Source organism: Cylas formicarius, unplaced genomic scaffold, assembly GCF_029955315.1.
Source record: "Cylas formicarius isolate icCylForm1 unplaced genomic scaffold, icCylForm1.1 PGA_scaffold_7__23_contigs__length_41026272, whole genome shotgun sequence".
Taxonomy (NCBI): Eukaryota; Metazoa; Arthropoda; class Insecta; order Coleoptera; family Brentidae; genus Cylas; species Cylas formicarius.
This window is the reverse complement of record NW_026844352.1, coordinates 16,985,397-17,007,933: the sequence shown is the minus strand read 5'-3', so window position 1 is coordinate 17,007,933 and position 22,537 is coordinate 16,985,397. Positions and strand designations below refer to the sequence as shown.

Below are 22,537 nucleotides of genomic sequence, written 5' to 3'. Positions count from 1 at the left end.
AAAAAAATACTATATTAATTTATTAATATTCCAAAACTAACTATAATAGTCTTTAATTTTCTTGGTGATGTTTCCCAAAACTTACAATTTTTTAAACAAATCGTCCGTTGGCTCAAAGTTATATTTAGACTTTTAACAGCTATGTTTCGTAATTTTGACCTAGGTGCTGCTATTCTGCACTGCTTTTCCTAAACCTTAACTAATTTTTTGCCTGAACATTTACCAGGATTTCGACATTAAGCAAATGTGTTAAAGACTTACGAGAATGTCAGTGTTCAATTTTATTTTTATTGCCTAACTATTTGTTCTTTCTATATTTATTTCGTTTTAAATAATTTAGTATAATATTAACAGTGTATAGAATTTTTGAAAAATATGATATGTTGGTATGTTTAATACAATGCCTAAGAAGCTTGGGAATTATATTACCACAGGTAAGGTTTTTAAAGGGATATAGTCAGTATAATTTTTATATTATAGAAATGGGTTTTGTCTATATTAGATATTCAGGGAGTTGACAACCGTTTCCAGATATACTTGCTCGTCTGAAAATATATCTAGTCATTATTCAGCCACGTCCTAAAAATTTTGAACGATAATCGGGAGTAAAAGAAACAAAGGTACATAGAAACATACATAGAAACAACGCCGTTATCATCTTGCAAACACATTTAACAGTAGTAGGGGTAGCGAAATCGATTATATTACCCAAAAATTTAAGAAAATATACAAATACCATCTATAGAAGTTTAAGAATGTTCAACATTTGTATCCGGGCGATGCCGAGCGTCGGATGCAGTTTTGCCACTGGTATTTGCAGCAAATACGAATCAACGATTTTTTATGGGAGACGAATACTTTTCAAGTTCTGGAAATTTTAATCGCCATAACACGAGGAACTTTTCTACTGAAAACCAATGTTTAATTTTTGAAAGAGCCCAACAAGGGCCCTTTGAGGTTAGGGTATCGTGTTTTATTTCGGGACAACGAATAGCCTACCGAATTTATGAAGAAGGTCTTACAGCGCTTAGGTACCTAGACCTTTTTGAGGAAGTTATTCCAGAATTACTCGAAGTATTATTATTACTTAGTATATTGTAATGATATATACCTTCACCAATATGGTATCCCAAATGATAACTCAATACTTTTACTTTGAATTCTACAGACAAAATCCAATATGAACGGCGGTCGTTCTGGAGTTCACCTTGCATCTCAAAAACCAAGAGGGTCATGCTAATTTTGTATATATATTTTGTGCATATTTAATTTCACAAGCACAGTGTCGGGCAACTTTCTATCCTAAAAAATATCCCAGATACCCCATAAAAGTACCCAAAATGGGAAACCCGGTACATTGGGCTATGTTGTTCAAATTTCCTCACTCTACCAAACGCTTTAGTAGGTTCGAGTTGTTTACGGAGCGCATAGATGTCGCCAGCGTATTTTAGAAGACTGGACATTTATTTTTCAACTACCTTGTGTAAAATTCCAAATTATACACCGATCTAGTGTGCTAAAAGTGTAATTTTAGCGCGTTAGTTTCGTTTCCCATAGATGCGAACCATTTCTGACATTTCCGTGATATTATTGACCGAATTTGGGAGCAATTGGATGTTTTCGGAAATATTATCACCCGGCTTGAATTTTGACGTTTGTCAATTCTGACCGTCATATCAGTGAATGTATTCGTGTTGTTTTTCAAAAATGTACCCAAAAACTGACGGTCTTAGAAAAAGTATAGTATGCAACACGTTTGGTAAATTTTTCTTCTTCCAGAGGCTACTGTAATACCATTTACAAAACTGGATACCCAAAAACTGACGGTCTTAGAAAAAATATAGTATGCAACACGTTTGGTAAATTTTTCTTCTTCCAGAGGCTACTGTAATACTATTTACAAAACTGGATTTCTCCTGCGTCGGTTGTTGTTGAGTCAAACTTTTCACCAATCTTCCTGTTGTCTTTTTTAGAACCTAGCAGAAACTGAATCGCATTCTACTCTGTACCTGCTTATATTTTGTTTGCGGGAGGCGGAGCTAAGGAAGAAGCATGAACGTTATATCGGATGACTAATTTTGTATTGGTGAAAGAAGGAAAGAACTGAGTCGCAAATAAGAATAATTGGTGCTTATAAATTTCTATAGATACTCTAAACTTTCGTTGATAGAAAAATTGATTACATGCAAGAGTTTTAGTTTTATAGAATAAAATTTCATTCATTTTTTGTCCTGTTTCCTGATTGTGTTCGCCAACTACTGATAAGCTTATTTATCGTAGTCTTAAAGTCTACAGTGGTCATAAAAACAAATAAATATCAGAAAAAAATTCATCAACTTAAAAAAGTATCTACGTCCTTTATGGAACGCAACCTCACATCTGTTACTAAGGCTTCTTCTCTATCAGAATCAGTGAAAAAGTGTGTTAACCCTCATGACTCTAAAATTCCTCGTGTTTACCGACTCCCTAAGATTCACAAAGCGGTAGATAATTCGTGAATGATACCATTCTTAATATGATACTAGAGGAAACCAATAAATATTCCAAGAGGCACAAACCCAAGTGATTATTAGTCTAAAAAATTTCTATAAATACATTACATCATATCATGACAAGAAACAGGTTTCAAAATATTCTTAGGTTCATTCCTCTAGTGATAATGAAAGGGCAGATGAGCAGCATCGTCTAAATAAAATAAGACGGCTTGTAGTAGGCATAACCAAAAAATTTAAGGACCTATAAGGTCCATGAGAAGTGGTGTTGCAATAGGCCTTAAAATACAGAGTAGAAATGTTTAACCTCTGTGATGAAACTGGACATACTTATGAAACTCAATTTTACTCTGAAAAAAGTAACACAAACACAGTAGCAATAATGTGGTACTCAGATGACTAAAAGACTATCTGCACATTAGTGACTGACTATTTTTATATGGTTCATATTTTATTGCAAAGAAAAACTGACAATGTGGGAACCCTAAGAAAAAATGTAGTAGACGTTTCAAAAGATGTCTTAGTTGACAAAAAAATGAATAAGGGAGAGGTACAGGGAAAGAAAAGTAAAGGAGTATTGGTAGGGGATTGAAAAGATAAGGTAAGTGTGAGATTTATAACAAGACACACTTTCACGAGGGAAAAGGAAAGAAGAAAAATCGTAAAGGGGAGGTGATGTATAAGTCGGAGGCTATTATAAATACGAGTTTTGATTGTAGGATTTGATTTGATTTGATTGGAACTGCAGTAGTGAATGCATTGCTACTCTATCAAACTTCAACCAACAAAAAAAGTCAAATTGACGATTTCAGAGAACAACTAGTGGTGGGCAGGCAGGGGCGAAGTAGTAGACAAAAAAAAGAAAAATAAAAAAATTAAAAACAAATTAGAAGAGACTGAAGAAAGAACAGCAGACAATCGAAAGAAAAGAAAGCGATCTTGCTATGAAAATCAATATCATATACTAAAGAATTCTCGGATGGCGGCCAAAAAGAAAAAGTTGGTATCGACTTGTTGTAAGGAGTGTCCAAATTCGCTTTCACAATGTTTGGAATGTTTAAAAAAAAAGCAATAATTGATTATTATGAGTTACCCTTTGGTTTGTGGGATATTTGAATGACCACTATACCGATAGTCCTACTACTATTATATTTGAACCACTAAATTTTTGGGGCTGTTTAAGATAGAGCAAACAGCATTAAACAAAAAACATTTGAATCTGCCTCAGCTGTAAAATAGTGCTCGCTTTAACCGACGTTAATTTTAGACATTCATGTTAACAATGACGTTCTCTGGTGAACATTTCAAAAACTCGAAAATAACCTCATTAATACCATACCTCGTTGCTCTTATTGGAGCACATTAACATTAAAAATTATGATATTGTAGTCAGTAAGTAATATTCGTAAACAAAATTACGAAAACAAATTTGGGGTTCAAATCATTAGTTTCATGCATTATATAATGCAAATAGTGTGACGACAACCATGCACATACCTCTGATTCATAATATGGTCCTCGTGATTGCCTCTGTTTAGGTACACCCCTCCGGGGAACGTGAGGACGCAAAGCAGCAGGACGAGGAAAACCTCCAAACCCCTTTTACCCCTGTCGACAAAATCTCCATTAAACACATAGGGGTTTCCAGCGGACGGAAGGCCATTCTGAAAAGCGGGAGAAATTTTATTAGCATCCGTTTTTGGGATATCGTGCCATTGCTGCGGGATTATACTCAAAGAGAACGGACGGAGAGAGGGAATTCATGGGATAACTTTAATGACAAATTCTTTGTGTGAAAATATTGAGACCTCGATTTTTATTTTCCGCGGAATACTTTTAAACTACACCATGGCATAATAGCAGAAAAAGGGGTAGTTCTGTAACTTATTGCCCACCAAATTTTCTCGATGTACTCCCATAGTCTTAAAACTTATTTCGTTGAATAAGTCGCTTACTCATAATGTAGTATATTATACATGATGACAATATATTCTGGGATATCATCCGTTCGTTTGTTGAACTCCGACTGGAATCCTGCAGACTTTTCGCTAAGATCTCACTTGGCATTTTCTGTTACCTTCTCCCAAAATGTGCCATTAACATCGGCCTTATCATCTTCGTTGGGTCCATATAGTGTTCATAGATATATTTGATGTTTGTGGCTTTGTATATGCGCTATCTCCATGTAGTAGCAGTCCATGTCAGTACCCAGCTTTCACATCCAAATGTCAAAAGTGTCTTGTATATAGTTATTTTGACTTTAGTTTATATCTCCGTCTTTCCTATGAAGCTTGATTTTAAAGTGTGAAATGGTTTAGTTTAGTTCTGTTTGGTGGTACTTGTTGCTATTTATTGTACTGGCAGATATTTAAAAACGTCAATCTGCTGTATTCGTTTTTTTTTATTTAATTAGATGTTCAGAATTCTATTTGTTTTGGACGTAACCATAATTTTCGTTTTTAGCTAAATGATTTTAAGTTTTTTCGCATTTCGCATGTTGTTCCAAATCCCACGTTCTTATTAAGTTCTCTTTTAAGTTAAGTTAAGTTAAATAGTAGTGGACTCAAAATGACGCAGTTTTTGCTTTTCTTATACATCTTATACATGGACATTATGGCTCAAATTCGACTCCTTCAACGCCTCGCTCTATCAGACTCTCCTTCACCGCATATCTTGGAAGTTTGTCAAAATCTGTAATGTATGGTTTTTCCTCTCCTAAATCCGCTTAGAAATTGCTCTAGTTGTGGTTTCATGACTTTTGAAAGTTTTTCTTTTAAGACTCGCTCATATACTTTTGATGGTATGCTCAATAATGTTAGAGTTACTGCAATCTCTTTTATCCCCTTTTTTAAATATTGGCTATTTTCCGATTTTCGGGCACCTTTTCCTGTTGCCAAAATAGATCGTATATTCTTGTTCGCACTTACCATCCCAGTTTACCCATATTTTGAAGCAGCCTTATCTTTTTTTTAACTTGCTTAGAGCGCTTTTTGTATCTTTCATCTGCTCGTATCACGAGTGCCTTGTCCACTTGTTTTGTCAATTATATCGTTGTTGTTGTCCAGTATCTTTCCATTTACATCTTTTATTTGTTTTAGAGTTCTAGGCTTACCTTTAGTCCTTAAATTTTTCTGCGTTTTTTAGAACAATTTTTTGCTGGTGTGGGAGTTCGACTCGATTTTAAGGGGTGTTTTTTTTTCGATGTATAGAACTTTAAGTTGCAATAAAACAACGATGGATTATTCGATTGACATGAATTTTATTTATCCGAAAGATAATCTTGTGGCAGACCAATAATTTTTGCAAGTGAGAGCATTTTTCCGCTTGCCAGAATTAAAATCTGGAGTACCGTAAAGTGTTGCACAATTGTGCCAGTCAACAGCCTGAGTTGCATCAAGGTAGATCGAAAAGAAAACAGATTGTCATTTTTCGTCCCGTTATACCAATATATTATTATTTAAATAACCGCGTTATTTCTAGCTTGCAAAAATTACAGTCCATTGCATTTACTATACTTTTTTTAACAGCCTACCTTTTAAAAACATAAAAAGTTTTAAATTCAAAGAATATACTTTTTCTAAATCTGGCACACCCGTTACGGGGAACTTCTTTAAAAATAAATATTTAAAGCTGCTGCCAAAATTTATAGAGTGTTTGTTATTGAATTTGCTTCACGCCAAAGGAGATCATGAAATCAATGTTTGACACGCTACAAAACAGTGGCTGAAGTAATTGCTTTGAGAGATAATAACAGTTCAGTTTAAAATTTAATTGAAAAAGTATGTTTAAAATATTGAACATATATCTAAAAAGGTAAGTGATTTTTAAATGACCAGTTTAAGTATAAAAAGCGTAATTTTCTATCAAAAATTTTACATCCGGGACTAGATCTGCTGGAAAGTTATAACGGGTTCAATAAAAGATTTGAATTTTATCGGCAAAATAAAAGGTTTCATGGCGTCCGCTTTTTTGGAGCGCGTTTCGTCGAATTGCATTTGGCGTCGTAAAATAAAACCCGGCCAAATCTGCGAACACCATTTTTAGGAAACGCGGCTTGCCTTATTAGAAAAGGAGTGGAAAATATAGAAAGCTAATATTATAACAACTAGACAACACAATTCAGTTATCGCAACTCTTTAATTTTTATCCCTTAGCAACGAGATGCGGTATGAGCGTGACGGGCCCAGACATTTGAAAGAAAAAATTTAATAATTCTCCTTGCTAAAAAAAATGTATTTTTCAAAAATATTTAATTAACGGATTTTTATTAATGTTTATTCGACACGAATTTTCCAAATAAAACGCTAATTTATTATTTACGATACCAAATAAAATTAATAATAATAAATGTTGTATTTTCCAAAACAATATACAATCATTCGCACAAAATACCAGTTTCGACCTAAATATTGACAAAAAGGAGGATGAGAATCGATGTTTAATAGATGCTAGTTCAGTGACTGCGCGTTAGGGAACCTGCTGGTGTTGTAGTCTGTTCATGTCAGGAGGTCCAGAAATGCTAGTTTTTTTGAACGTTAAGGTAAACTTGATTCTTTCGTTCAAGGAATTCAAGTAAGTTGGAAAATGATCTAGTTCGGCCTCCCCAAAGCTTCGGCTTCATTCGATTTCCTCTGATCGCTTGGGCTTTGAAGTACGCCCCAAACAAGTTTGTTGTGACCCCATTGGAACTCCATCTGTCGTTCGTCATATGTGAAGTAGGTGTTCCCCAAACAGTGCTCCGTTAGCTGTATGATGTGGACGGCATGTCTTTGTTTATCGCAATTGAGTTCATCAGGGATTTTACATCTAAGCTGGCTAAGACACCTTGTGCATCGACGTTGGTTTTCTTTCTTAGTTGTAAAAAGTGTTCGGAATTGTTTACATAAGATGACTTGGCTTCCTCGTTGTAGCTGAGTGTAACTTCCTTCTATTCGCCATGCAAAGCCATTTGGTAGATACAATTTGTAAAATATCGGCTGACGATGACGATAGCATCGAAGTTTACACGTGCTGAATTCTGTCGGAATCGACCTTATCCATAGCCGTACACTACGTCAGAAAATTGAATTGACTAAACACGAGAGACTCTGTTGGTAGTATTTATTGAGTTTTCGATAGAAAATATCTATGGGTAAAAAGTTTTTTCAGTTTTGCGGAGACACATTGAATACATTTGTTAACGTGAGGCTTAAACTTTAAAGTTGAATCAAAAAGTTGCGACATGTTTGTGCATATGTAATATAGTTACTCCCAATTTTCATGTTTATATATTTGTTTAGCCTGCATTTCCCAAAAATTAAATAAATTAAATTAATTGACAAAAGAAGCTCATCAAATGCTATCAAAGGCATTACTAAAGTCAATAAGAAACAGATTGTTGCTTAACCTGTGTCAATCGTGCGAATCATATCATATCAGCAGAGAGTAGTGCTGCAGCTAAGACCCTCTGTGGAGGCTGGCCGAAATTGAGTCAAAATGTTATGAAGACTTGAATGTTTTTTTATTTCAAAATTTTATATCTTTTCATAAAATAGCTTTCTGTATTTCATTTTTTGGTAATTTTTATAAAAGTTCTTAAGTACTTAATAGGTGGAAATATTTTTATATTCATTTAAAAAATGTTAATTTTCATTTATTTATTTCGTTGGCATTGTTGAAATTCTCTGGTAAAGAATTAAGCTTATTTTTATAGTGAATACCTAAATTATTTAATTTCCTCCAGAAAGCTTTTTAGTTGTTTACATTACTGTTAAACGTGTGATATTTAAAATCAACATAGAATGTTGTTATTTCCACTTAATCCCCTTTTTTAAAGTACTTTCGAAGTGCACCAAATTGCCCATTAGCTGATATTACTAAAATGTGTAAAACTATTTTAAAAAGGAAAAACATGCGTTTGCAGAAGAATAAATACGCTAGTTTTACTTCAAAAAAGAAATAATCAGGAGAAAATAATGTCAAATGAGTAAATGATTAAAACAAAATTGTGGCAAACTTTAAGGGAAACGAATTTGGTTTACGAAAAACTCAAATCAGAGATTCCTTTTTAATAGAAAAAGATTAAATTATCTGCTGGTGACGACAATATTTGATCTGGATGAAACTTGGGCAAATGAACGAAAACATTGCAAAATCAAAAATTTAAAAAGCACGAGGCAAGCTTTCATGGAAGGGTGGTCCACTGGAATACAATCACCTCCAAGAAAGGGTATTTACTCCCATTGGAAGCAAAAATGAATTTGTTGGTGGTAGCGTACTAGCATTCTATCAAACATTTCAATCAAAACGGACTGACTGGACTAGTTTCAGCAAATGCTAGATCTTATTCCTCTTTTGTGGAAAAAAATTACATCATTGGTTACTTTAAATTAAAAAGCAATTTCAGAAAGATATGTTGAAAATGGAGCTAATGAATTTTTGCAAATTTATTGTTGTCGACGAAACAAACGTCATAAAATTTGTATGGACGCAAGTAAAAAGCTTTGTAGCAATACACAGCACTATTTTTAAATTCAGGGACGTTAAAACCAACCCTCTTGAACGAGCGAATAAAGTGGATTTTGAAAAATCGAGTAAGTAAATAATAGCAAGAATAAGAGAACCTCATAACGTGCTAGAAAACACTGTAGAGTTCCCTATTACTTCGCTGCATTCCAACGACTAGTGTTCATCTGGGTTGTAGGATACATACATACACCAAAACACGTAAGTTTGCCTCTCTTTAGTAGAATCTCTTACTTTCTACGAGATCCCAATAGTCTCCCTCGAATTTGGAAGTTGGAAGTTATCTTAAAACATGTTACTTACCTTTTTTTACAATTACAATTAAGGTGAATAGTTATAATACACTGTTTTACTGAGGATGTAGCGAAGGAATTACAAAATATATTTTTCTGAGAGTTGGAGCCACCAATGGATCTTTTTAACTTGTGTTAGCATATCGTAAAACATAGATATTGCATTTTGTGTAAATACATCGTTTTGTTATAGCAGAGTACTATACTACTATTGCTTGGTTAGCGGTGCAAAATTTTGTAAGTTATATTTGTAGTCGAATTTTTCTTTCAATACTTTAAAATCTAACTATGTTAATAACTTACGTTTAAAAAGTGTATTTGCGTGCCATTAGTGAAGGAAAATAACTCCCAATTTCATTAAGCCAGCGAGTCGGAGACTAAAGGGCTTTATTCCGAGCAGCGGAAATTTAATCAAAATCAGATTTTTTTGGTACACCCTAATTTAAAGAAATAAGCATGAAACTAAATACAAACACGAGTTTATAAATTAAATGTATTTGCTAACAATAACAGGTAGAAAGAAAAAATAGGTCGATAAAATTTGTCCAGGCAATGTTGATTTAGAAGAAATCTGGAAGGATTATCTTGAAAAACTGTTTCACGATGGTAGAGAAAAACAAGATTGCTTTCGAAAAATCATCATTGGGTGGGGCAAGTTCGTAGCGCGTAGCGTGAAGCAGCTTTTTATTATAAAAGGAAAGAGCTTCGCGGTTTCGTGTGGTAAAGGGACGCATTGTTTTTCTATCGTGCTCCTGCGGACCACCATGGAACTTTCGCAAAATCGATATAATTTAATTGTGCATGCATCCTGTATAAAATGTTCTTTACAACTCGTCGAACTTCAAAGTTATAGCAAATATCGTTAAATATTAAAATTTGCACCAATAATAGCGTTGTTCAATGATATTTTTTCAAATATCAGTCGCGCCCTATATAATTGACGATACTGTTCAAATAAAATTATCCCATCTTTAACGGCTTTTCATTTATTGCCAATAATTTACCCACAAAAACAGAAATTTTTAGGATATTTCAGATTTTTTGCCTATATACGACACACCCTGTATATAATACAATCATTGTTCGAAGTAGAAGTTATTGCCCTGGATTTTCCACGCGTCCTGGATCAAGAATTTTTTGAAAATAGTAAATGATTTTCGAGAAAATAAGTTTTTTCTGAAACCATGCAGTGCGTTGTAATAATCAATGGCGTCTTGACAGCCTCCGAAATAACGATTTCAATATGGATTTTTTCAAATATCCCGAGCAGCGTATGTGATGACGAAAACCGCAAATACAAAAATTTTAGCTCTTGATGCGGCCTTTTTTTTACGATTTGTGATTTGCTGTACAAGAACAATTTTCTAGGTCATTTAGATTTTTAACTATAATTTGAAAACCCGGTATATAATCGAAAAAATGTCCAAAATAAATGTTATTGCACTGTATCTTCTGCGTCCGCCGCTTAAGGAATTTTGCCAATCGGATCAACGATTATGGTGGAACACATATTTTTCTGGAAGCTAAAATTATCAAAACATTTTCAAAAAATACTTGGTAAAATTTGATTACACCCAATTTCTACAGTTTAAATGTGGACACGGACTTTTAATGCTCTACTAAATTTGAAGTTCATATTTGCAAATTTAGGTCACTTAACACATTTCTCATTTAGCACGGAATATCGGGAACGCCCTGTACAATAGGTGAAAACCTTAAATCCAAAGTTTTTGCTGTCTACGCGGGCTATATAGCCATATAAAAGAAAGTGAGATCTGAATCATAGTCTTTCAGTTATAACCAATTTACAATAATAGGGAAACCCATTTTTCAGTTTTTTTTGAATTTGCGGCGCACCCTATATATTTTTTAAAAATTGTCCCGAATAAAAGTTAATAGAGCCGTATCTTCTGCTTCTTTTGGTTCAAAAATTTTTTTGGTCTCGTATACAGTTTTTGAAAAATTATGTTTTTTGTAGACCCTTGCACGCGTGATTTTTTATTTTTTTAGAATACTTCCCAACCCCCCAGCCTCCCCCATTTCCAATAGGTTCCGTCACGGGGCAAAGCTGCATATACGTGCCAAATATGAAGTCAATTGGTTCAAATTTAGGACACTTATCATGTTTCATAGCAAGGTCCAAAAAACAATCGAAAATCGCTAAAAAAGATGGATACCGGCGTCAGATCCGGGATATTTCTTATAAGCTTATGTGCCTCGTGAAGGGTTAAAAAGAAGGCAAATTTGAATTTTATAGCTCCAACCGTTCGAAAGTTATTCAGGAAAAACCAAAAGACGAGAACGGAGAACGGAGAACGTACAAAGACAAAAAAAATTTTTTTTGACGGTGATCATTTCTGTACCAACGGCGATCCCATAGGACCTACCGTTACCGACACATAAAATTTTTATACGAGCGCAGATACATTCGATTTCATCGATTTTAGAAAGTAACAAGAACCAAATATACATAATGACGAAGGACCAGATATCCTAAAGGAAGAAGTTGAAATATCGATAAAACAAATTCTTCAGAAATTCTTCATACAACTCGACAATTAAAATAGCTCGTAAAAATATTGAACTATATCTATGAATCAGAAAAAATTCCCAAAGAATGGTCAGATGAGATCAGAATTCATCACAATACCAAAAAATCCAGAGCCAAAAGTATGTGGCAACTTCTGTACAATAAGTCTAATGAGTCAGTTATTAAAGCTCTATTGTGTTTTCGAACTCGATTAAAGTGACTTCTTAGCCTGATGAACAGTAAAGAAACAAGTGCATTATCTCATTGGTTTCAAAAGTTATGAGAACATGGTAAATACAAAAATGGTAAATTTTATTAGGATTCACAATTTAAAATTATTCTAGAGTATAGAACGTAGCTCAAAAAACCGTGACGAATACCCATTTTTCTAAATGGAAAACCTTATTTTTTAATTTTGTTTTTAATTCCTTTTAAAATTCTTTTTTATTTATAACCTAACATATCTAAACGTAATAATTTTCCCAATATTTTAATTTAAAAAAAACACTAGCTTTCACAATTGCAAAAAAATTACGATAGCGCCATTATTTTTAAAGGTTGACTCATATTTGATATTAGCATTATTCTAAAATGATATAAAAGACATATGCAACGGAATTTGAATTAAATGCTACGGGATATCGATTTTCTTAAATGGCATGTCATGTATATTATTAATTTTTCTGATTTTCTGAGAGATCTAAACTTCCAGCCTATATTTAATATCTTGCGGTTTATTTTAACTTTTCCAATATTTTCCCTTATTTTCGTGTAAGACTATTGTTATAACAAAATGACAAATTTTTACCTGACAACGAGGAAAATAAATTCATGAAATTCATTGCCGTGTCAGTAAATTAAAAAAAACTAAGTATGAAATTTCCTAAAGCTTGTGACTTATATACTGAGGCGGAAAAAAAATACTTCGCTGGCATTATTTCACCAGGCCGAGTAAGCTAATACCAACTAGACAATCTCTTTAGTATTTAATAGAATAGTTTGATGCTAGTATTGAATATGAAAAATGGGAAGTAATAAACCGGAATGGTACCATTGAGGAAAAAGAGTTGGAAATTTTATTTCAAGTTCAAGATAATCCACAGGTCAGTAGTCGTCAAATAGTTATGTGATACATCCCAATCTAACGTTAATCGCACCACTAAAAGACACAAATATCATCCCTTCCATACGAAACTACACCATGAACTTCTAGACCGTGATTTTGAACAAAGGGTAACCTTACACCGTTATGAATGAAGTAATAGAGCGCGATTCGAATTTTTTGTCTATAATAATATTTTCTGTTAAAACTACCTTTCGCAGTAATGGTGCAGTTATTCGTCCTAACATGCATTATTATTTAACAGTGCACAGAAAAAACTATTGGTTACCAATGTGTAATGTGTGCTGCGGATAAAACACTTTATAGTTATTGGACCACATTTATTGCACGAATCACTTAACGGGCCTAGATATATGAACTTTTTGCAAAATGATTTGTATCAACTTCCTCAAGAAATTTATAACATGGAGAACCAACAAATGTCGCTTCAGCAAGATGGAGCTCCTCCACATTATCATTGAGAAGTTAGAAAATTTTTAAACAATCATTACTAAGAGAAATGGATCGGTATAGGTGGATTCATTGGATGATCCCCTCGATCATCGGACCTTCTTTTTGCGGGGATATGTTACAGATCGTGTTTATGTTTATGTAAAATAAAAAATAAATTAACCATGTGCATCCAAGTAGGATAGCATATTCTTGAAAATCTATAATAATAATTAGAAATAAGATAAATTAATTTGTAGTAAGAGGAGTGAGCTAACGTTGGAGACAAAGGTAAAACAGGTGTTATGTCTTCTCTGTTCTTCTGTATGGGGTAAAATTTATTTCTTTTTGCACTTAAAGAATTATTACTCTAACAGAATGAGACATGGGACAGAGACAGATTACAAGAAGGGTATTTTCAAATACATATTCAAGGTTTTCGGAATTGGCAATCTTAAAGAGTAGACCAAGGAGAAGTCGTTGATAAATAACTACGGAAGGAGAGGATCGTGTTGTAGCTCAAATAGAAAGAAGAAATTCAAGCTGCAAATGTAAGAATGTTTCTGACGAAACTATGACAAGCCTTTGCAGTAGCGAATTATTTAGCAGACAACAGTTAAGACAATGCAAAATATAGCCGTTAAAATTAGCATTTAGAGCGTGAACATTGGAAAGATTGAGAAAATGTCTTATTTTCGATTGAGACCATGTTCACATTTTAAGAGATAGCGGGAGACAAATTAAACCCCGCAATACAAGATGTAGTCCCAAATACAAAGGAGGTAATTGTTTGGAGTGGAATTGTGATTGGTCAAAAGAATATTAATTTAGTTTAGAAAACTATGTATACACCAGCAGATATGAAACATATTTCTTGGTAGCGAAACGGTGTTGCAGTTTTAAAATTGTCTTCTTGCTCATCACATGGGGATAAGATCACAAGATTAGAGCTAGTCAAAGTAAACCTGGTAACACACAGCAACTTACACAATCAGCAAGGGGCCTGCACATATGTAAAATTGTAGTAACATTTATTTACTTTTTTAATAAATGTGGGGTAGAATAATTGCTTTGTACTCATAAATGACTTTTTCCAAATTCAATTATATTTCATAAAGCTAGGTAATTCTATACAAGTTTGCCAGTGTATGCAGTGTGGGTAGCATCGCCAATACATTTCAAATGGGAGAAAGCGGCACGGCATTGCCATGAATAGTATAGCAGTAGCAGAGTCGGTTCAGCCCAAAAAATACCTGTGTCATGCAGAAAGATGAAATAAACAAATAATATAAATAAACATTAACTCATACAAAGATTAGAATAACATGTTTTTAATTTGTTTGCAAAATAGGTAGTAACAGCTGAATAGCATCAAAAAACAATTTTTAACATGAAGAAAGAAAAAAAAACATGAAAAAAGAAAAAAGCGAGCAAGTCGGTCAAATTCTCGCGATTACACATATGATGAAGGTTTTAAGAGGTTAGTCAGAAAAATTGTTTGACAACGATTTTTGTTTTCAAAAATATTTCGCCAACATTAATTAATTAAGAACCTTAGCTTATATGCGAATCTTGGTCGCAAAAGTATAATGCTAGAGCGAACAGATATTATTAATAAGCGACACAGGTAGTTAAGGTCGATCAAGAAATAATCTATATCTATTTACGTGAGAGATGGGTCAATGTGGGTAATATGATTAATTATACTTGGTGTGACAATACCGTAACAGCACGTAGAGGCGTTTAACAACAGGTTTTAAAGCTCCTACTAAAAGAAGACTACGTTTCGTTTTGATTCATGCAGGATACGCAAAAAGGATTCCTACCCGGAGCCGACCAAGTTTTTTCAACATGACGAAATGAACGGCGAATATTTCGAGCAATGGGTTGGGGAGTTGCTAATTCCCATTTTTAGATATCGAGTGACCTCATGGAAAAAGCCGAAGTTCAAGATTGGTTGGTGGAAAAAAACATTTTTTTTACGACCCCAATATGAAATCAGAGCTGCAAAATACGGAATAAGTGTTTTACGTGTATCAACGCATCACTTTGACCATAACCCTATCCAGATGATATGGAATCCAGTAAAGCAATATGTGGCAATAAATAACTCCGATTTCAAACCAGAACACACAAATACAACAAAAGACTCAACACTGTACTCTGAGTTTGACTTGGACTATAGACCGAATACTTTAATAAAATATTTTCCTGTAAATTTATCGGGCCAAGGGCTACATTCTCGTTAAATGAACTGGTGTAGCTATCCAAAACTAATCAGAGTGAAATGAATAAGCCAATCAATATGCGGGGCATATCCTACTTATCTCGAAATACATTGCACATATCGATTGACAAACTTCATTGATGCTGGTCTATTTCAATTTAGATGGAGTTTTCATGTCCCAATCTAAAAAGACCATGTAAATCTGATTTGGATCTCAAATTTTTGGTAATTTGTTAAACTAAACTTCTTCTTTTGCCGAGGACGCTTAAAAACATACAGTTATTTTCGATTTTTTCACACTGGCAACATCAGACCTATAGCCGGTAACCTGTTCCGTCAAGTAACTGATCAACTCCACTGAATTTTTGGTAGATGAAATACCCTGAAAGTTTTAATTCTAAAAACTATATTTCTATGAAGCTAGATTGTAACAATTGAACTGTATCATTTGTTAATTTTTGTTAATCTCCATGGCATCCAATAAATTTAATTTTCTGGTTTTTGTGGCTGTGTGTAATATATCAAAATTGTCGTCAAAAATGTGTTTTTCTGTGTTTAAGTGTGTAGCATAATTAGAATATAGACTATTGTTTTTAAATGCTCTTATATGTTCGTTAATACGTTTCTTGAAGGATCTACCTGTTTGTTCAATATAAATTTTAGGACAAAATCCACATTTCAACCTGTAGATACCTGATTTTTGGGATTTTGGACATTTCGATTCATTGTTTTTTAAATATTTTCCTATTCTGTTGTTAGTTCTGAAAGCTATTTTTAAACCACATTTTGACAAATGTTTTGAAACTTTTTCGCTAGGTTCTCCTATGTATGTAATTGTTTTAAATTGTTCGTGTTCTGTATTTGGTTTCGGATAAATAGAGTTTACTGTTGTCTGTATTTGTTTTTTATTTATAATTTTATCTATAATGGACGGATTGTAGCCGTTGTTCAGTGCTATTTGTTTAATGATATTAAGTTCTTTGTTGTAATTTTCTGTTGAGAGTGGCGTATTAAGAAGTCTGTGTATAAAAGAGTTAAATGCAGCCATTTTGTGTGTATAAGGGTAATTTGAGCTGTTACGTATGACTGTGTCCGTGTGTGAAGGTTTACGATATATTGAAAAATCTAATTTGTTTTGCACTTTCGTAATAGTTAAGTCTAAAAAATTAATAGAGTTATCCTGTTCAATCTCGATAGTGAATTTTATACGATTATGTATTGAGTTAATGTAATTTAAAAAGGAATTCAATTGTCTGTCCGTTCCAACAAAGCAAGAAAAGACATCGTCCACATATCTATACCACCATAAAAACTTTTACTTAAAGGATGTTCTAGTATGATATTTTCCATATTATCCATAAAAATCTCGGCTAACAAAGGACTAAGTGGGTTTCCCATAATCAAACCTTCTTTAGAGATATAAATCTGTCCATTAAATTCAAAATAATTTTGGTCTAAAGATACTATTAAGCAATCTAATAAATCTTGTTTCAACAATGGGTTAACCTGTTTCCGAGTTAGGGTAAAATCTACTAAATCTATTACATCCATAGGTGGAATATTGGGAAATAAGTTTTGTACATCAAAAGACAATAGTGTTGCGTTAGAAGGGATTTTGATATCTTTAATTTTGTTGATTAATTCAAAAGAATTTTTTATTGCAAATTTTGGTTTAAAATCTGTGTGGAACTTATAATATTACACAAGATCCACATTTCAACCTGTAGACACTTGATTTTTGGGATTTTGGACATTTCGATTTATTGTTTTTTATACACAGACTTCTTAATATGCCACTCTCAACAGAAAATTACAACAAAGAACTTAATATCATTAAACAAATAGCACTGAACAAAAAAACAAATACAGACAACAATAAACTCTATTTATCCGAAACCAAATACAGAACACGAACAATTTAAAACAATTACATACATAGGAGAACCTAGTGAAAAAGTTTCAAAACATTGGTCAAAATGTGGTTTAAAAATAGCTTTCAGAACTAACAACATAATAGGAAAATATTTAAAAAACAATAAATCGAAATGTCCAAAATCTCAAAAAACAGGTGTCCACAGGTTGAAATGTGGATCTTGTCCTAAAATTTATATTGGACAAACAGGTAGATCCTTCAAGAAACGCATTAACGAACATATAAGAGCGTTTAAAAACAATAGTCTATATTCTAATTATGCTACACACTTAAACACAGAAAAACACATTTTTGACGACAATTTTGATATATTACACACAGCCACAAAAAGTAGAAAATTAAATTTATTGGAAGCTATGGAAATTAACAAAATGAGACATTCAAATGTATTGCTTAACGCTCAATTAGATTTAAATACCTGTCCTTTATTGAACTTAAATTCTCGCAAAAACATTAATTAAGGTTTTATGGTCATTTTTCGGTATATATAGTAGCAGGTAATTTGTAAATATTACATTTGATAAAGACACGGTGTTGTCGAAAAAATTGTCATGTCATAATATATAATTTCATGAAAATCTGAACTTTTAGTTCTTATTTATGTAGATTGTAACAAAGGTAACCCGCGAATGACACTACGGGTCGACTAGAAATTCCTTCTTTATGTAAATTAAGAAGCACATATCTAAATTCCTTTTTTATTTTCTTAAAGAAAGAATGAGTAAGGTCTATGTTAATCTAGTGAAAACCCCGCCACTGCCATCCACTGTGTTTTTGTGTGCTTGAGCGTCTTTAAAAATTTCTTTGTCTGATGATGCCTGCGTGTTCGAAATCCGTATAACATTTTGTAAATAATTGACTTCGGAGTGTGTTTCAATCGTTAGAGTTGTCTGAAACCGGGATTGGAGATTTGATTTATTTTGAAAAACGAGATAGAGAAAAAAATTGGAATTTGCCACAACTGGAAATAATTTTCTAAAATACAGAAGTTACGGATACACCGGGTTATGGTGGTATTTTTTAAATAAAAATCTCTGCAGCGTTTTGCAGCAACAAGATTCACTTTCTAGTTACAGTAAAGACATGGCGTAGTATTTTATTTAGAAAGACTGTTATTGGCGTGTCTAAATTTTACACAAAAAACCTTCAAGATATGCTTATGCTTATGATTAGGTTAAAAAGAAGCAACGATTTACGTACATCTAGCGATTATCGGAATATTAATTGATGTCTATATTTTTCGGCTAAAATAAACTATAATAAAAATATATAATAAAAATTCTTATTACTGAGGGGCCTACAAAGCTGAAATTAAGGCTATAGTTTCTAGCACTAGTTTCTTGTAGCCTAGCAGCATTCTGCGCTGTACAGATTGTTTTAAACATTATATCATACCGCTTTATAAAAAATTGACAAATAAATAAAAAATTTCGAATGTTTGCTTAAAATTCCTTTCAGTTAATATATAAAATTCAGATACCTTTGTGTTAAACTTTTCGACATAAAAGCAATTTTCTTAAAAAATCAAATTATTTTGACATATTGGGTCAGGTAAAGCCATGAAATATCATGACATATGTCTTTATGAAATTTTGGCAATAGTCATTGTACAGAGTGTTCCAGTTAAGGCAATGAGGTACGATATTAATGAAACAGACAATTTCAGAAATTTGAAAAAAATATCCGAGTAAATTGACCATGAGAAAATGCTGGAAATTATTTTCGAGTAGATGAAATGACTGCCCGGGGGCGTAATTGTTATTTTGAATTTTAAAACGCACTTTCTACGAAAATCTCTAAAGATAACCTTACAATAAATCAGATCTTAAATCCGAGAAAAATTGAAATCTTAGTTTAACGCTGTTTGTTCTATCTCTGCAAGGAAAATGGTGGAGGTTTTTCGAACATGTTCTTGAATAAATGTCTCCAAAAAGGTTCAACTCATTTTAATAATCCTGGAATTGCTGGACTATGAATTGTGTTTTGAGTAATGCAATTGTGATTGCTTATCTCCAATGTGAAAACTATTGATAAGTAATTGTAATAAGTAATATAATTATACAATAAGTAATTATATTAAGTAATTAATTATTCAATAAGTAATTATAATACGTACCGGTTTTTTCAATAATTTGAGCTATCATAAATTCACTTAAATATTTAATATTCAGACTATGAAAACATGTCACCAAAATAAATACGCAAGTTATTTTTCTAGTTTTTTGTTTGGTTTTAGAGGTGAAAGAGCGATGACACTTTTTCCGCAGGTTTATTTGCATTCTTCCAGAAAATTGGCTATTCACATTTTTATTAATATGTAATATTCTTCTTGAATGTGACATCAATCTATGTGCAGAGTTTGAAGTACTGGTTTCGCTTAAATTATGTTGCATAATACACTGCCTTATCCTTTTTACTCCTACCATTCGATTAGATGGTGAACAAGTCCATTTTCTGTATTCTTCGCGTGCAAAATATGTGGAACTGTTTTTTTAAGTCCCTTAAATTTTTAAATAAATAGTAAATAAACTTAAGTAAAAATGGTCTTCACAAAGGTAAATGAGACTTTTATAGAAATGTTCGGGTCTAATGACTTTCAGCCATATTTTTACTTATTTTTCTTGAATAGGTAATTTAATAAATGTTTTTCCCGGAGCAGAAATGGTTGTGGTTTTACAGACTGGCACGATCCAATAATAGTAAATTATTTTCAGCTCAAAAATAACTGAAAACTTACGAAAAAATGTTAAGCAAATAACTGTCAAAACGAAAACGTACCTCGTGAAGTCACCAACAGCTAAAATGTTCAAATAAGGTTTTTAGCGGGAAATTATTCACTTTAAATTTTGATTATTAATTACGATTTTAGATTTCACAAAAATTCTTAGGGGGATACTTATAAGGACCCTTTCGCTGAACAAACAAACAATATTAACCGCGACTCAGGTCTTTACCATTCACTAATATGGGAATCAGCCATCCGAGATGATGTTCACGTCATTCCTTTAACTCCGTCTACCTCAAACAGTATATAAGCAGGTACAGAGTACAGTGCGAGCCAGTTTCAGTTAAGCTCAGAAGCTTATGGCAGTCTGTGTGAAAGATCGACTTAGTAATAAAACGCACTTTTCAATGGAGAAATAAGCGATAATATTAAATATTTGAAAAAAGGTACGCATGTCAAAACGTAAAAATGTCAGCTACCAGCTAACTGAAATTTTGTTTTGATTTTAAATTTCATAAAATGGGAAACGAAGCTTCCCTAATATCACTAGAAGAGAGGCTGCAAACTGGAAGAACACCCACCCAAAATAATTCTGTTAGCGTTTTTCTTATTGTGGATTACGTCCAATTATAATTCTGCCTACGGAAGCGCTATCAAAGCGAATAATATGTAACGAGAATTTTTTTCCCAAAATCCAACTTTTCTTGAGGGTTAAGAGTTCTCTTATTAATCAAATTTCTTGGACCATTCGATTCGCTAATAAGGTTTCTTTTTTAATATTTCGTTCTCACCTTGTGCAATATCACCAACAAATCATCGAACTTTCCGTGCAGGTCCCCGCAAATTGTGATTTGCTTCGAAATGGCGGTGGAGGCGACATTTATATTCGGAAGCTTCCTCAACGTAGTTATCGACCTTTTTAAGACGTCAGCTACCATCTTCGGATGCAGCCTGAAATGCTAAAGAAACCTTAATTGGTTCGCTTTTAATGGTTTGAATCTTTGACCGCAAAACTCGAAAAAGCTTAGGACAGCTTACCCTGTGCTTCCTGTATATCTCTATCAACTGCGTCACGTTTTTCTCGGTGTACGGATACTCCAGACTGAAGTTTCTCAAAGTCTTCTTGTCTTCTTGGTCGTAGGAATATTCCTCATCTGGAGATTCGTCTTCGAATTCCAAGTCTAAATTTTCTGGAAAGGAAATTTTCTTTTATTTCTTGTGTTTGTTTATGGTGCATACACTCACCTAACGACGAAGATCTAGAATTTTCTTTGGAATTAAAATTTCTGTTTGCGGTGTGGGGTATATGAGTCAATAAAGCGTTAAAGAAATTATATAGCTGTAAGGAAAATTAGTACATTTACTCTTAAACAGTTTTTACAGAATAACGTCTTAACGAATTCTTATTCAGAACTAGAACCTAACTACACTAATTTTAAAGAAAAATTTTCAAACAAATTTAAATTATGCAAATTTCAATAATATTTATGAAAAAGACAACAAATATTTTTAAGGGGCATTTATTTTTTAACATCGTCTTAAAACAAGGGCATGAATAAATCTAACGACTAACTGTTCAAAAATTCGTTTCATTGGAGTTTTTTATTAATTCAAATCGATAAAATTTCTTAGTTTTTTTTCTTAGTCAATTAAATTGAGGAATGTACAAGTTGAGTTAACCATAAAGTAAACTTCGTTATCTCGATGATTTCAAAAATCATGAGAAAATGGTAGTTACAAAAGTTATAAAGATTGTTAGAATGCACAATTTAATAGTATATTAGTCAACAAGTGCGGTAAGCGGCATTTGACGCACGAGTTCATTTGACACGAGCGGAGCGCAGCGGAGCGAGTTTTTAATAAACGAGTGAATTAAAAAGTTTACCGAACGTGTTGCATCCTATACTTTTTCTTCGACCGTTAGTTTTTGGGTAAATTCTTGTAAAACAACACAAAATACATTCACCGACATGACCGTCAGAATTGACAACCGTCAAATCCGTGCGGTAAAATCCCGGAAATGTCCGAAATGGCTCGGATTCATGGGAAACGAAACTGACGTGGTAAAGTGAAGCTTCCCGCACACTAGATCGGTGGGTAATTAGGTATTTTACAGATGGAAGTAAATCATTAAGTAGGTATGTTATATACTTATTTTTAATACTGTGCAACTTATTTGAACTTTTCTCCAATTTTTACCCTTTTCTCTAGCCATGACAAAATTTTACCCAAAATTTTTTACTTGACAACTGTAAAAAGTATATTATGCAATACGTTTGGC

At 33.0% G+C, this 22,537-nt stretch overlaps 1 protein-coding gene across 3 annotated transcripts in view; it reads right to left on the bottom strand.

The window, feature by feature from the left end:
• The window catches only part of LOC132704714 (serine/threonine-protein phosphatase rdgC), a 144,640-nt gene that overhangs the window by 72,995 nt on the left and 49,108 nt on the right, over positions 1 to 22,537 (bottom strand). For 2 of the 3 annotated variants that reach the window (XM_060674895.1, XM_060674896.1), the window contains exons 4-7: positions 21,502 to 21,595; positions 21,295 to 21,446; positions 21,048 to 21,215; positions 3,990 to 4,156 (exon numbers count right to left, since the gene is read on the bottom strand). In XM_060674895.1, the coding sequence (XP_060530878.1) occupies positions 3,990 to 4,156; positions 21,048 to 21,215; positions 21,295 to 21,446; positions 21,502 to 21,595 (581 nt within the window). The remainder of the gene's footprint in view (positions 1 to 3,989; positions 4,157 to 21,047; positions 21,216 to 21,294; positions 21,447 to 21,501; positions 21,596 to 22,537) is intronic. The other variant, XM_060674897.1, reaches the window with a different exon arrangement.